The 16,308-nt window shown below is 42.9% G+C and overlaps 2 protein-coding genes across 3 annotated transcripts; one reads left to right on the forward strand and one right to left on the reverse strand.

Moving 5' to 3' along the window:
* Window positions 1–286: 286 nt before the first annotated feature.
* Window positions 287–8,089, forward strand: tada2b (transcriptional adaptor 2B). Its single transcript, XM_061913811.1, has 2 exons — window positions 287–622; window positions 4,383–8,089. Exons 1-2 carry the CDS (start codon window positions 353–355, stop codon window positions 5,568–5,570), a joined length of 1,458 nt encoding a protein of 485 aa, XP_061769795.1. The 5' UTR covers window positions 287–352; the 3' UTR covers window positions 5,571–8,089.
* Window positions 7,372–14,930, reverse strand: grpel1 (GrpE-like 1, mitochondrial). Of its 2 annotated transcripts, XM_061913812.1 has the most exons (4): window positions 14,737–14,914; window positions 10,372–10,519; window positions 8,165–8,246; window positions 7,372–8,088 (listed from the first exon to the last, which is right to left on the reverse strand). In XM_061913812.1, exons 1-4 carry the CDS (start codon window positions 14,802–14,804, stop codon window positions 7,742–7,744), a joined length of 645 nt encoding a protein of 214 aa, XP_061769796.1. In that variant the 5' UTR covers window positions 14,805–14,914; the 3' UTR covers window positions 7,372–7,741. The 2 variants fall into 2 exon arrangements, with proteins under 2 accessions (XP_061769796.1, XP_061769798.1); XM_061913814.1 differs by lacking the exon at window positions 10,372–10,519 and having other exon boundaries at window positions 14,737–14,930.
* Window positions 14,931–16,308: the final 1,378 nt, after the last annotated feature.

Consider the following 16,308-nt stretch of genomic DNA (forward strand, 5'->3'; position numbering starts at 1 on the left):
GGATGAGTCAGTGTGTGACTGTTGTTGGGACTTTAACTTTAAATCGTTATAAAATGCTAATAATACCTTTTATTTCTCCTTAGTACGCAGCAGTTTTGGGAAATAACGTGAGGCCTACAACTTCTTTTGTAAGAATCTTGATCGCTCTTATCACTTTATTATTCGAGGTTGAGACCATTGAGGCTGCACTAACATCTATCACTTTATTATTCGAGGTTGAGACCATTGAGGCTGCACTAACATATCTCCTCCTGCAGGGAGGAGTGTCGTCCACTCGAGACGGCCTTTACTTCTCACTGCGCATGCCCGAACATCCTGCCCGCCCAACAACAAGAAGCTCGAGCCAGCCAACATGGCCGACCTGGGGAAGAAGTACTGCGTGAACTGCCTGGCAGACGTTACCAATCTCCGGCTCCGCTGCACCGACTGCCCGGATATCGAGCTGTGCCCCGAGTGTTTCTCGGCGGGGGCCGAGATAGGCAACCACCGGCGGTGGCACGGCTATCAGCAAGTCGACGGCGGTCGCTTCTCCCTCTGGGGCGCAGAGGCAGAAGGAGGATGGACGAGCAGGGAAGAGCAGTCGCTCCTCGATGCCATCGAGCAGTACGGCTTTGGAAACTGGGTACATAATTTTTTTGGTCAAACTTTATAACTTTTATTCACGCTATGCAGCTGCAAATGTTATTTTTTATTGATAATACACAGGAACGTTCGCTACGTAGTCACAAACCTGTTTTGGTTAGCCAACAGCTGATAAGTTTTATATGGACACTATGTTGCCAAAAGTATTTGGCCACCCATCCAAACGATCAGAATCAGCTGTATAAAATCAAGTACTTAGGCATGGAGACTGTTTCTCCAAACATTTGTGAAAGAATGGGCCGCTCTCAGGAGCTCAGTGATTTCCAGCCTGGAACTGTCATACAGTGGGGCAAAAAAGTATTTTGTCAGCCACCGATTGTGCAAGTTCTCCCATTTAAAATGATGACAGAGGTCTGTAATTTTCAACATAGGTACACTTCAACTGTGAGAGACAGAATGTGAAAAAAAATCCAGGAATTTTAAATAATTTATTTGTAAATTATGGTGGAAAATAAGTATTTGGTCACTTCAAACAAGGAAGATCTCTGGCTCTCACATACCTGTAACTTCTTCTCTAAGAAGCTCTTCTGTCCTCCACTCGTTACCTGTATTAATGGAACCTGTTTGAACTCGTTATCTGTATAAAAGACACCTGTCCACAGCCTCAAACAGTCAGACTCCAAACTCCACTATGGCCAAGACCAAAGAGCTTTCGAAAGACACCAGGAAAAGAATTGTAGACCTGCACCAGACTGGGAAGAGTGAATCTACAGTAGGCAAGCAGCTTGGTGTGAAAAAATCAACTGTGGGAGCAATTATCAGAAAATGGAAGACATACAAGACCACTGATAAGCTCCCTCAATCTGGGGCTTCACGCAAGATCTCATCCCGTGGGGTCAAAATGATCATGAAAACGGCAAGTCAAAATACCAGAACCACACAAGGGGACCTGGTGAATGACCCGCAGAGAGCTGGGACCAAATTAACAAAAGTTACCATCAGTAACACACCATGCCGACAGGGAATCAAATCCTGCAGTGCCAGACGTGTCCCCCTGCTTAAGTCAGTGCATGTCCAGACCCGTCTGAAGTTTGCCAGAGAGCACATGGATGATACAGCAGAGGATTGGGAGAATGTCATGTGGTTAGATGAAACCAAAATAGAACTTTTTGGTATGAACTCAACTCGTCCTGTTTGGAGGAAGAAGAATACTGAGTTGCATCCCAAGAACACCACACCTACTGTGAAGCATGGGGGTGGAAACATCATGCTTTAGGGCTGTTTTTCTGCTAAGGGGACAGGACGATTGATCCGTGTTAAGGAAAGAATGAATGGGGCCATATATCGTGAGATTGTGAGCCAAAACTTCCTTTTATCAGTGAGAGCATTGAATGGTTGACCAAATACTTATTTTCCACCATAATTTACAAATTCTTTAAAATTCCTACAATGTGAATTCCTGGATTTTTTTTTTGCACATTCTGTCTCTCACAGTTGAAGTGTACCTATGATGAAAATTACAGACCTCTGTCATCATTTTAAGTGGGAGAACTTGCACAATCTGTGGCTGACTAAATACTTTTTTGCCCCACTGTATGATGCCACCTGTGCAACAAATTCAGTCATAGAAATGTGCCCGCTCCTAAATATTCCAAAGTAAACTGTCGGCTTCATTTTGAGAAAATGGAAGAGTTTGGGAACAACTGTAACTCAGCCTCTAGGTGGTAGGCCACTTAAAACTGACAGAGAGGGGTCAGCGGATGCTGAAGCGCGTAATGCAAAGAGGTAGCCGACTTTCTGCACAGTCAGTTGCTACAGAGCTCCAAACTTCATGTGACCTTTCAATTGACCCACCTACAGTCCACAGAGCTTCATGGAATGGGTTTTCGGGGCCGAGCAGCTGCATCTAAGTCAAGCCTGGGCAATTATTTTGACTCGGGGGGGGGGGCAAATTTAGACAAAAAAAAGTGCCTGGGGGCCGGTATATTTATTTTTAGGAACACTAATACAAAACCGCACAATAATGTCTGATTGAATGCTAAAGTTGTTATGACAGACCGCCTTAAAAAACTTAATGTAATTTTTTTTTTTATATGAACGATAAAACACTGAATATTGACAACATATGAACGTCACACCCCCTTTCCATTGACACATTTTACAATCAATTGAAATGCAATAAACAGTGAAACATGAACGCCAAGGGTGCAAAAGAAACCCACCTAAAATCTGATATTTGCTGAATTTCCCCTAGGGATCAATAAAGTTACTTTCTATTCTATATATCACTAAACTTTAGAACTTTGTTGTGAAAATCTCCTTCCGCGTCTGTGGAAACGCTCCCCGCCCACACTGCTTGGTGCCTCGTCTGAGCTGCTCTGACGTAGATGACCATAGTAACTAATTAGATGACCATAACAACTAATTAGATGACCATAGCAACTAATTAGATGACCATAGTAACCAGTATGTCATCCATAAGCGCAAATTCCAAGCATTGAAATACTTTGTATAGTTGAAGACTTACGGTCATTAGAAAACATCACTGCACATCATAATGGCAGCTACACTTTCCATCTTAAAGATCTAACAAAAAAATTTGGGAATGTCCGTCAGGCCTGATTGAAAAGCTCAACGGGCCGCATGTGGTCCCCGGGACTTACTTTGCCCAGGTCTGATCTAAGCCTTACATCACCAAGTTCAATGCAAAGCGTCGGATGCGGTGGTGTAAAGCAGTGGTCCCCAACCACCGGACCGATTGGTACCGGGCTGCACAAGAAATACATTTTTTTATTATTATTTTTTTTTAAATGATTAAATCAACATAAAAAACACAATATATACATTATATATCAACATAGATCAATACAGTCTGCTGGGATACAGTCCATAGGCACACATGATTGTATTTCTTTATGAAGAAAAAACAACCCCCTGGTCTGTGGGACAAATTTTCAAGCGTAGCTACAAAAAGGTTGGCGACCACTGGTGTAAAGCACGTCGCCTCTGGACTCTGTCTGTAGCAGTGGAGACATGTTCTCTGGAGTGATGAATCATGCTTTTCCATCTGGCGAGTCTGGGTTTGGAGGTTGCCAGGAGAACGGTACATTTCGGACTGCATTGTGCCAAGAGTAAAATTTGGCGGAGGAGGAATTATGTTGTGGGATTGTTTTTTAGGACTAGGGTTTGGCCTGTTAGTTCCAGTTGAAAGGAACTTTGAATGATCCTGGATACCTAAACATTTTGAACAATTCCAAGCTCCCAACCTTGTGGAAACCGTTTGGAGGGGCCCCCTTCCTCTTCCAACATGACTGTGCACCAGTGCACAGAGTCTGGTGTGGATGAACTTGACTGGCCTGCACACAGTCCTGACCTGAACCCGATAGAACACCTTTAGGATGAATTAGAACGGAGACTGACGGAGGCCTTCTTAAACAACATCAGTGTGTGACCTCACCAATGCGCTGGGAAGAACGGGCGAAAAATTCCTATAAACACACTCCGCAAACTTGTGTGCAGCCTTCCCAGAAGAGTTGAAGCTGTAATAGCTGCAAAAGGTGGAACGACATCATATTGAACCCTATGGGTTAGGAATGGAATGGCACTTCAAGTTCATAGGCGAGTCAAGGCAGGTGGCCAAATACTTTTGGCAATGTAGTGTATTTCTTGCAACTGACATGTATTATAATTGTTAGAATAGATTTTATGGCAAAATAATGGCAGACACACACTTCATATCTATAGTCATGTTTGAATGTTACTCTGCATTAATAGTAACTTGTTTTAATGATGTTGTGCAGGAGGACATGGCTGCCCACGTTGGAGCCAATCGGACTCCCCAGGAAGTCATGGAGCACTACGTGGCTATGTACATCCACGGCAACCTGGGAAAGGCCTGCATCCCCGACAGCATCCCTAACCGGGTGACGGACCACACGTGCCCGAGCGGTGGGCCGCTGTCGCCCAGCCTCACCACTCCGCTGCCCCCGCTGGACATCAGCCTGGCCGAGCAGCAGCAGCTGGGCTACATGCCGCTGCGGGACGACTACGAGATCGAGTATGACCAGGACGCCGAGAAACTCATCAGCGGGCTTTCGGTCAACTACGACGACGAGGACGTGGAGATCGAAATGAAGCGCGCCCACGTGGACATGTACGTGCGTAAACTACGCGAGAGGCAGAGGCGGAAGAACATCGCCCGGGACTACAACCTAGTACCTGCTTTCCTGGGGCGGGACAAGAAAGACACACGAGAGAAAGACAAAGCAGGTCCACTAGGAGTTGTCGGCGCTGCTGCTGGTGGGATTGGAGCGGTAGCTGGCAGTGCCACGGCGGGAACAGGTTCCACGACGACGGCAGGAACGTGTCCAGTTCCCACCACGCCCAAAAGGAAGCTCACTAAGGAGGAAAAGGATCAGAGGTCGCACCTACGGGGGCTTTGCCAGTTCATGGCCCAACGAGAAGTCGAGGAGCTCTTTGAGAACATGCACAAAGAGCGCACGCTGAGGGCCAAGGTGCGTGAGCTGCAGCGGTATCGCCGCAATGGCATCACCCGCCTGGACGAGTCCGCCGAGTACGAGGCGGCGCGGCACAAGCGCGAGAAGCGCAAGGAGAACAAGAGCGTGGTCATCTCCAAGCGGGGGGGTTGTGTGGGACTCGGCGGGGGGGGAGGGAGTGCGGTCGGAGGCCTCGGCGTCGGTTGTGTGATCAAAGAGGAAGGCAAAGAGGGCGAGTTTGCCGCCATCGAGAACCTGACGGGCTTTGAGCTGCTGTCGGACCACGAGAAGGTCCTGTGTAACTCTCTGAACCTAAGCCCCGCCCGCTACCTGACAGTCAAGACCATTATCATCAAGGACAACCTGCAAAAAAGGCAGGGCATACCCGCTAAGAGCCGGCTGCCGGGCTACCTGGACAAGGTGCTCAGGAAGCGCATCCTCACCTTTCTCACGGAGAGTGGTTGGATATCCAGAGACAGAGATAATGCTTAAATGACTGACTTGTGGCCTTTTTGTGCTTTTTTTTATGTGGCATTGTGAATGTGTACATTAGATCCCCCGCTATTCCTGGGCTTACATTGCCACTTCCCCTCCCGCGCCAAAAGCACACCCGTAAAACGCCCTATAAATGCCTATTTTTGTTACTCTAAAGGCATCGTTTTTTTTTCAAGCTGATACCAATACAGACCTGATTTTCAGGACCGATACCAATAAGTTATTTATATCTAATATTTCATTAAATGTAGAATTGTTATTTTTACAGCACACTTCATTAGCAGCACGCGTAGCAATGCTGGCATTTCAGGTGGCTGATAAGGTTTGATGTTTTTTCCCTCCCCATTCTCGCGGAATGTTTGCAGAACATTTGGTGGAAATAGCCCGCAAAATGTCTTCCTCCGAAATGTTGAAGTCCCGCACGATCGTCGCCATGTTTGTTTACAGTGTGCTCAGGGGAAGATTACAAAAAGTTGTTTACAGCATGACCAGGAGAAAAGGGATCGCTTGATTTGCTCACCCTTACCCACCTACAGCACAGTGCAAGTCATCACGCCTTATTGGAGTGTTTTTTTTTTTTTTTTATGTTATCATTTTTATTGATATGTCATAATTCCTCATATCAGCCTGATAACTATCTATTTGATATTTATTGTGCATCCCTACTCTGACACATTTTAAATTCAGTTTTACTTATTAGGAAACCTATAGTATTGTACTTACAAAACATGAATTCCAGAAAATCAAATCTTGCCAAGTATATTTCTGCTGCAAAAAAGGTTAAAGGACGAGTGAGAAAGCCAATAGTGCAATCTCACCACTTTCTTTTCAAGTTACAATAGGAAAACAGCATTTTTAACAATTTAATGGAAGACAAATGAAATGATATCAGGGGGCAATGTTGAACCATGAATAGGTGGGGATATACTGTATAGGAAATGTCTTTGCTGGAGGACATAGAACAAAACAGCCATAATTGTGCGTGAATTGTCAGTATTTTGTGTCATTGTTGGGATTGTTCATCTGTCTGGCTTATTGTTACAAGTTGACAGACATCCAGAGATCTCAACGTGTTTTACCAATTCAATGACATTTATTGTTAAAGGAGCAGCTAAACTCTTCTCAACACCTCATAGGCTCCACATATCAAAAAGGCCTGCGACCTGTTTGATGAAATTCACATTTTTTCAGGGTTGGAGTTGCTTTGCACGGTTGACCAGATGAAACAAAGGGATCTGATTTTGCCCCCCAAAAGAAAAAAAGTCATTAAATTGTTTTCCAATGCACTTTTGGTTGCGGCCGATTGCCGCCTTTTAGAACCAAGCCAGTTGAAATGTGTGTCAGGCACAACCAGGTGTGTTTTAGTCACCTGTTAAATGCCAGTGCGGTTGAATGTGACGTCACTTTCAAAGTGCTCAGTCCTAGTTTTGATTTTACTCCCAATTTTAATTTGCAGTTAATATTCCCCCAAAACATATTTATTGATAGTAATTGCATTCTTGTCACCTTGCAACTTTGTGCCCATAAATTTAGACTCTGAAAATATGAGTAAGGAAAGTTGTCTTACTTTATCCACCCACATGTAAATACTTTATGAAATGACAATAATTAGTGACTTGTACATGATTTTGTCATGGAATTTTTGATAGCCTTTGTAATTAAAACTAATTTTATATGGCAAAGATGTGCTTAAACGACATGGTGCTATGTGTGCACAATTTATTAAACATACATGTTTAATTTAAAATGTCCTCTGCAGTGATTGACAGGCGCAAACAAGCAAGCCACAGGCATAAGATGACGGTTGTGTCAGTTTTATTTTGAGGTTGTCAATGCAGATGGTTTCGAGTTCACTTGCCAATTTGGTTCACACAGACAATTATGTCACTGCTTAAAAATGCCCTTTAATGGGGTTTATGAGTTTCTTACTGTTTTTAACAAGGTACCAACTCAACAGAAACATAATCATCCTCAAGAAGTTAACATTTCAATTGATACTCACTTTTTACTGCATGGCTTGTGCCAAAAAGTGGCAAGTGATCACCAGATTAAACTAAAGACAAGTTGTGATGAAATCATTTGTGTTTACTGTGCCATTACAGACAAACACAGCCAATCTTCACCTGGCGCAGGAAGCCCAGTGTGCATGGTTAGTCTCAATCGCCTGCCTAGGGGGCTTTGACCACGCCCACCTCTGCCGGCCTGAGAACACGTTCGTGAAGCGTGTAGCCCACCTTGGTCACTACGGCGACAGTGCCGGGCTCTTTCCCCTCTGTGACCATCTCAAAGATGGCATCGTGCTTGTACGGGTCGAACACCTGACCATCAGGGTTGAGCTTGACGAGGCCGTGCCTGGTGAACACCTTCTGCATCGCCGCCTCCGTCATCACCAGGCCGTCGTAAAGGTTCTTCAGGTGAATGTTGTGGCTTGTCAATTCCTCTTTGGGCACGCTTTCTGTCGCTTTCTCCAAAATGTCAGCCACCTCTAGCAGGTCCTTGCAGAAGTCCTTAATACCTGGTGAAGAACAGATTGTATAAATATTGCATTAATTTCCTCTGTTGAGCCAAATGCTCATGAGGGATATGTTTACCAAATAATTTCGCATCCTCAACCATTCCCCGATGCCTCGTCCGAAGGTTCTCTGTATCTGCCAAGGCTCGCTTGTACTTATCCTGGAATGACAGATTTGTTATCAAAGTACAACCTAACCTGTCTATAGCAACCTCTTAAGGAAAACGACAAATGGTTGCCATGACAAACTCACACAGTGAAACGAGATTTGACGAGAAGCTTCAAATTAGTAAAAACATGCGATGAAATGTTAACTAATGGTGATATTTCGTTGTGATGGCAGGAGTATAGAGCTGCTGCTTGCTGAGTCGTTCAAACTTTGAAAACAAATGAGAAAGGGTGCCTGTTGGTGAAAAATTACAAGTATACGGACATAGGTGTAGTGTAGTACGTAGATCAGTGCTTCTTAACCTTGTTGAAGGTACCGAACCCCAGCAGTTTCATATGTGTATTCACCAAACCCTTCTTTAGTGAAAAATAAAAGGTTTTAGTTTTTTTTTCAAATTCAAGACAAAGTTATGTTGTTTTTTTTTTACAGGTGCACAAAAAGAAACCACAACAAATTACAGACCTGCAAATCAGATGGAAAATTGGAGGGAACATTGTTTAGGAGTATCCATAAAGACTTTATTTACGCGAAGAGTCGGGTGTGTCTTGACCGCCGCCGAACCTCTGAGGCAGACTCACCGAACCCCTAGGGTTCGATCGAACCCAGGTTAAGGACCACTGACGTAGATAGATAGTACTTTATTGATTCCTTCAGGAAAAGTAAAATACACCATTGTAATCTAGATGTAACGGTGCAGTCTGCCCCGTATCCAAACATCCATCGTAGGTTTATGTCAAGCGCAATTGAAGTTATTATTAATTGATCGAACTTAAACATTACGAAAAAAAAGCACAATCGATTATGTAGTAAGTTTATCTTTAAAAGTACTAAATAGGTACATAATATTTATAAATGGTTTATTTATATAGGCTAGTACTGCAAAGTTTTGTACATGACAAGCCGAAACTTGCCAGGTACAAAACTACCTTACTCGCCGATATAAATCAACCATTTATAAATACACATCAGTAGGCTGAATGAACCTCTTCAACATACTAGGTACATAATAACTCAAATTGCAGCAATTTGGCACAAATAGAGTAAAGAAGGACAGGCAGTACATAAAAACAAAATAAATCCAGTTGATTTTCTGATAAATGGGTTGTACTTGTATAGCACTTTTCTACCTTCAAGGTACTCAAAGCGCTTTGACACTACTTCCACATTTACCCATTTACACACTGATGGAGGGAGCTGCCATGCAAACGCTAACCAGCACCCATCAGGAGCAAGGATGAAGTGTCTTGCTCAAGGACACAACGGACATGACGAGGTTGGGACTAGGTGGGGATTGAACCAGGGACCCTCGGGTTGCGCACGGCCACTCTCCCACTGCGCCATGCCGTCCTCATGAGGATGAAACGTTTTGGATTTAATAATAGGTTATGTATCCCATCCATCCATCCATTTCCTACAGATTGTCCCTTTCGGGGTGGCTGGAGCCTCTCTCGGCTGCATTCGGGAGGAAGGCGGGATACACCCCGGACAAGTCGCCACCTCATCACAGGGCCAACACAGATATACAGACAACATTCACACTCACATTCATACACTATGGCCAGTTTAGTGTTGCCAATAAAACTATCCCCAGGTGCATGTCTTTGGAGGTGAGAGAAAGCCGGAGTACCCGGAGTGAACCCACGCAGTCACGGGGAGAACATGCAAACTCTACACAGAAAGAACCTGAGCCCAGGATCGAACCTAGGACCTTCGTATTGTGAGGGACACGCACTAAGCCTGTGCTGCAAATAGGCTATGTAAATGCAAAAAAACCCAGGAAAACAGGCAAGTCTCCCGCTCTTCTTCTCCAGTTGGTGCAACCAGCTGCCACTTCAGTGGGCATTATTTCTACATATATATAAAAAAGTAAAACAATGGAAAAAAATACTTTTCACCTAGAACTTGGTGAGGTCGCTACTGCTGCCTGGTAGCACTAAGCAGCAGCTGGTGAATATTGGCGTACTAACAAACTAGCAGTGCAAAATGTACTCAGTGGAATTTAGCAGTATGACCCGATCGATTAACATCACGCTAAATGAAGTAAAAAATGACGGTTTAAGGAGACATTTTTGTGGCCGCTAACACTGTTTTGCAGTAAGAACCTGATGCTCACTCACAGTCATTTCCCTGAGCTGCTCCTCCAGCTGGGTCTTCTCCACCAGGACCTTCTCCACCACACTCTGCTCGGGATTCTCACTCTTCTCCCCTGCACTGTTGCTGTTCTTCAGCCCGGAGGCGGCTGTGCATAACCGCCGTGGGGATGCTCTTAATGTGAAGGCAGGGAGACATCCCGGTTACTTCTTTTTTTTTTTAAACCTTTACATATAAATTTCAACATTTACAAACAGTCAAGAAACAATTAAAAGTAAAAAAACAGAACAAAACAGCGCCAGGGGGTTGTAAATTCAAAGTAACTAAAAATTGCGATATATATATACACATACATACATACATATATACTGTTTATACACACACATATATATATATATATATATATACACACACATATTGTGTGTGTGTGTGTATATATATATATACACACACACATATTGTGTGTGTGTGTATATATATATATACACACACATGTGTGTATATATATGTATGCATATATATATATACACACACACACATATATATATATATATACACACACACACGTGTATATATATATATACAGTATGTGTGTGTATATATGTTTACATATATATATATATGTTTACATATATATATATATATGTTTACATATATATATATATATATGTGTGTGTATATATGTTTACATATATATATATATATATGTTTACATATATATATATATATATATGTTTACATATATATATATATATATATATATATATATATAAACAAATGATAAATGGGTTGTACTTGTATAGAGCTTGTCTACCTTCAAGGTACTCAAAGCGCTTTGACATTTACCCATTCACACACACATTCACACACTGATGGAGGGAGCTGCCATGCAAGCACCCATCAGGAGCAAGGGTCAACTCGTCGTGTTTGGAAGAAGAAGAATACTGAGTTGCATCCCAAGAACACCATAGCTACTGTGAAGCATGGGGGTGGAAACATCATGCTTTGGGGCTGTTTTTCTGTTAAGGGGACAGGACAATTGATCCGTGTTAAGGAAAGAATGAATGGAGCCATGTATCGTGAGATTTTGAGCCAAAACCTTCCATCAGTGAGAGCTTTGAATGGTTGACCAAATACTTATTTTCAACCATAATTTCCAAATAAATTCTTTAAAATTCCTAGAATGTGGATTCCTTTTTTTTTCCACATTCCTTCTCTCACAGTTAAAGTGTACCTATGATGAATATTACAAACCTTCTCTCACAGTTAAAGTGTACCTATGATGAAAATTACAAACCTGTCATCAATTTTAAGTGGGAAAACTTGCACAATCGGTGGCTGACTGAAGACTTTTTTGCCCCACTGTGTGTGTGTGTGTGTATATATAAAGTGGAAAGCCGTAGGCTCACTCATTTTCAGTAAATACATTTAGAGCATTGCTGCCCCTATTGCATGGAATGCATTGCATACGTAACTAAAACTCACTGAACTACTTCCATTGGGAGACTTCAGTTCTGTCCTGAGGGACAAAGAGCAAGAGACTTTTGCACAGTGCCTGTGTTTTTAAAAAGTGTAAATCTTTATTGTTTTACAGTTCTCTTGTATGTACTTTAAAATGTATGTCTTAATGTATTCCTTTTTTTGAAACTGCTCTGGGACATGTGCTGTTGACCTCTTGGCCAGGTCACCCTTGTGGAAGAGATCTTGATCTCAATGGGTTTCTTATCTGGTTAAATAAAGGTTCTAACTCAGCATCATCATTTTCACGGCTTTTTGGTTGTTAGAGGTAGAGAGTGTTTTAATGTTGAGTTCTAAATCTTTTTTAAGGGCACAAAAAACAGGTCGGGTAAGGAGAAAACTACATTTATGAATATAAATCTGGTTACCGCATTTCCTTGAATTGCCGCCGGAGCGCTAATTAATTTAAAATCTTCTCACTCCTGCGCTTACCAAAGGCATGCGGTAAAAGTAAGCATGCGCTAATTATTTTAAAACCTCTTCTCACTCCGACACTTACCAAAGGCATGCAGTAAAAATTTGAGTGTGATGTAAGCTAGGACCTTAAATCCTACTGAATAGCTTTTAATCTTCTTCCCTTTATGCAATTTCAAATTACCGGTATTGAAATCAGCCTCCTCCATTTTGAAAATTTTGACAGGGGAAGTGTCACTCGTGACGTCATGAGTTTGACCAGGCGGTAATACTAAGCATGCGCTAATTATTTCGCGAAGCTAGTTTGACCCGGCAGTAATTCAAGGCATGGTTCGGGCATCTGGTCAGGATGCCACCCGAACGCTTCCCTAGGGAGGTGTTTAGGGCACGCCCAAACGGTAGGAGGCCACGGGGAAGACCCAGGACACGTTAGGAAGACAATGTCTCCCGGCTGGCATGGGAACGCCTCGGGATCCTCCGGGAAGGGCTAGACCGTGGGTGTCAAACTCTGGCCCGCGGGCCAAATCTGGCCCACCGTGTAATTTAATTTGGCCCTTGAGGCAATATCAATTTAGCATTAGAGCTGGCCCGCCGGTGTTATACAGCGTCGGTACCGCTCTAACACCGCATTAACTGCTAATACTCATACTTGCCAACCCTCCTAATTTTCCCGGTAGACTACCGGAGTTCAGTGCCCCTCCCGAAAATCTCCCGGGGCAACCATTCTCCTGAATTTCTACCGATTTCCACCTGGACAACTATATTGGGGGTGTGCATTTAAGGCACTGCCTTTAGCGACAACCTGTTATCACGTCCGCTTTTCCTCCATACTAACAGCATGTCACATAATATTTGTGGCTTTTACTTACACACACACACACACACACACACACACACACACACACACACACACACACGCACGCACACACGCACAAGCGAATGCAAGGCATACTTGGTCAACAGTCATACAGGTCACACTGGAGGTGGCCATATAAACAACTTTAGCACTTTTACAAATATGCGCCACACTGTGAACCCACACCAAACAAGAATGACAAACACATTTCGGGTGAACATTCGCACCGTAACACAACAGAACAAATACCCAGAACCCCTTGCAGCACTAACTCTTCCGGGAAACTTCCAGCAAACTGACCAATTAACTTTTTATTCATGCATTTTCTCTTGCTACTTCAAAGCTTGAATGTTTGGTTCATTCATTATTGTTATTTTATTTTCAAATGTATTAAATAGCCTGTGGAAAAAAAATTATATTTACCTCAGAAGATCGCAAATAGAAAAAAAGGCAAAACATTTTTATTATTATTTTATTTGATATGCCATTGATAATTTTTTAAATGATTATTATTATTTGAAACTGGATTTTGCATGTCACTAAAGTTATATAATCCTTGCTTGTTCAATATTTGATGCGAAACTTGTTTGGGTCCCTATTAAAATGTTAATTTGTTCAACCTTGGCCCGCACCTTTGTTCCGTTTAAAATTTTGGCCCACTCTGTATTTGAGCTTGACACCCCTGAGTGAAGTGAAGTGAATTATATTTATATAGCGCTTTTCTCTAGTGACTCAAAGCACTTTACATAGTGAGACTCAATATCTATGTTACATTTAAACCTGTGTGGGTGGCACTGGGAGCAGGTGGGTAAAGTGTCTTGCTCAAGGACACAACGGCAGTGACTAGGATGGCGGAAGCGGTAATCGAACCTGCAACCCTCAAATTGCTGACACGGCCACTCTACCAACTGAGCTATACCGCCCTATAGCTGAGCTAGACGAAGTGGCTGGGGAGAGGGAAGTCTGGGCTTCCCTGCTTAGGCTGCTGCCCCCGCGACCCGACCTCGGATAAGCGGAAGAAGATGGATGGATGGATGGTAATTGCGGCAATTCAAGGAAATATGGTACTTCTTTTTGTGGAACACCAAAACATACACCAGGGGATAGGTTGATTGGCAACACTAAATAGGCCCTAGTGTGTGAATGTTGTCTGTCTATCAGTGTTGGCCCTGTGATGAGGTGACGACTTGTACAGGGTGTACACCGCCTTCCGCCCGAATCTCCCCCCGTGACCCCGAAAGGGACAAGCGGTAGAAAAACGGATGAAGACAAAAACCCATGTTACAAGGCTAGCATAACCACTTACGGACGCCATGAAACATATTAAAGACATGTATTGTTCTATTTAGCTCTAACCAAATCGATACATTTATTTGATCTCTTACTTCCGGTCAGGGGAGCATTGTTGGTCATTAGCAAACCTCCAGCTCGTAATGACGTAACCACACTCATTACTACACAACGTCACGTAATGAAGGAACATAGTCGCCATGGACACTAATATTTAGCTCACACATTGTTAAAACGGAACTATGTCATCAGACGCTGCCATGCTAACAACGCACACGTCACACGCATGAAAGTATATAGTCAGGGTCCTCACCTCCCAATGGTGGCCAGAGTCAGGTAGGAGAAGCTTTGCCGGGCCGCCTGCACACACAAACTCGCCATTTTCCTCTCTGATGATACAAGCTGCACGCTGACAGGAACACGCGAGGACCATGGCGGCCGCGGCGTGCGAACCAGCCTATCGGGAGACGGGGAAGGCGGGACTTGGGTTCCCCGACCAATGGGCTGGGGAAGCGGATATGACAACGGGAAGTAGTTCGCTTGCGCTGGAGTTTAAAGGTGAAAAGCGCACACGTGATCAAGGACGAGCGTATGTAATGAGGTTATTTATCACATACACGTTGCATCATCGTTATACAATAACTTACTCAAGGGTATTCATGATTGAAAATTGTTGGGGGTAATTTTTATGAAAGAGTGATTAATTTGATCTTCAAAAATACATCGTGTTTTATACAGTATTCATAGATATTCACTTTCCTCGCATTTTATTTTACGGCCTTATTTAAAAAATTGACTTTATTTTTGTCCTAAACATTCTACAAAGCTATCATTTTTTTAAATATATATTTGTATATAAATGTGTGTGTGTATATCATACTTGCCAACCTTGAGACCTCCAATTTCGGGAGGTGGGGGGCGTGGTCAAGAGGGGTGGCGTATAATTCACCAAGTCCATCCATTTCTACCGGTTATTCCCTTTTGGGGTTGCGGGGGGCGCTGGCGCCTATCTCAGCTACAATCAGGCGGAAGGCGGGGTACACCCTGGACAAGTCGCCACCTCATCGCAGGGCCAACACAGATAGACAGATAACATTCACACTCACATTCACACACTAGGGCCAATTTAGTGTTGCCAATCAACCTATCCCCAGGTGCATGTCTTTGGAAGTGGGAGGAAGCCGGAGTACCCGAAGGTAACCCACGCATTAACGGGGAGAACATGCAAACTCCACACAGAAAGATCCCGAGCCTGGGATTGAACCCAGGACTACAGGACCTTCGTATTGTGAGGCAGACACACTAACCCCTCTGCCACCGTGAAGCCCACTATTTCATTTATACACATATATATATATATATATATATATATATATATATATATATATATATATATATATATATATATATATATATATATATATATATATATATATATATATATATATATATATATATATATATATATATATATCCATCCATTTTCTACCGCTTATTCCCTTTCGGGGTCGCGGGGGGCGCTGGCGCCTATTTCAGCTACAATCGGGCGGATACATATAAATATATATATACATATATAAATAAATATATATATATATATATATATATATATATATATATATATATATATATATATATATATATATATATATATATATATATATATATATATATATATATATATATATATATATATATATATTTAGCTCGGTTGGTAGAGTGGCCGTGCCAGCAACTTGAGGGTTGCAGGTTCAATTCCCGCCTCTGCCAACCTAGTCACTGCCGTTGTGTCCTTGGGCAAGACACTTTACCCACCTGCTCCCAGTGCCACCCACACTGGTTTAAATATTGGGTTTCACTTTGTAAAGCGCTTTGAGTCACTAGA

Source organism: Nerophis ophidion, linkage group LG10, assembly GCF_033978795.1.
Source record: "Nerophis ophidion isolate RoL-2023_Sa linkage group LG10, RoL_Noph_v1.0, whole genome shotgun sequence".
NCBI classification, from domain to species: domain Eukaryota; kingdom Metazoa; phylum Chordata; class Actinopteri; order Syngnathiformes; family Syngnathidae; genus Nerophis; species Nerophis ophidion.

What these genes read in the sequence shown, in the direction of transcription:
- tada2b (XM_061913811.1), top strand. Translation starts at nt 353, where the DNA reads ATGGCCGACCTGGGGAAGAAGTACTGCGTGAACTGCCTGGCAGACGTT. An exon ending in AGTACGGCTTTGGAAACTGG is followed by an intron (nt 623 to 4,382) that starts GTACATAATTTT and finishes GATGTTGTGCAG; the next exon opens with GAGGACATGGCTGCCCACGT.
- grpel1 (XM_061913812.1), bottom strand. Translation starts at nt 14,804, where the DNA reads ATGGCGAGTTTGTGTGTGCAGGCGGCCCGGCAAAGCTTCTCCTACCTG. An exon ending in AGCAGCTCAGGGAAATGACT is followed by an intron (nt 8,247 to 10,371) that starts GTGAGTGAGCAT and finishes CTGTCATTCCAG; the next exon opens with GATAAGTACAAGCGAGCCTT. An exon ending in TGAGGATGCGAAATTATTTG is followed by an intron (nt 8,089 to 8,164) that starts GTAAACATATCC and finishes GTTCTTCACCAG; the next exon opens with GTATTAAGGACTTCTGCAAG.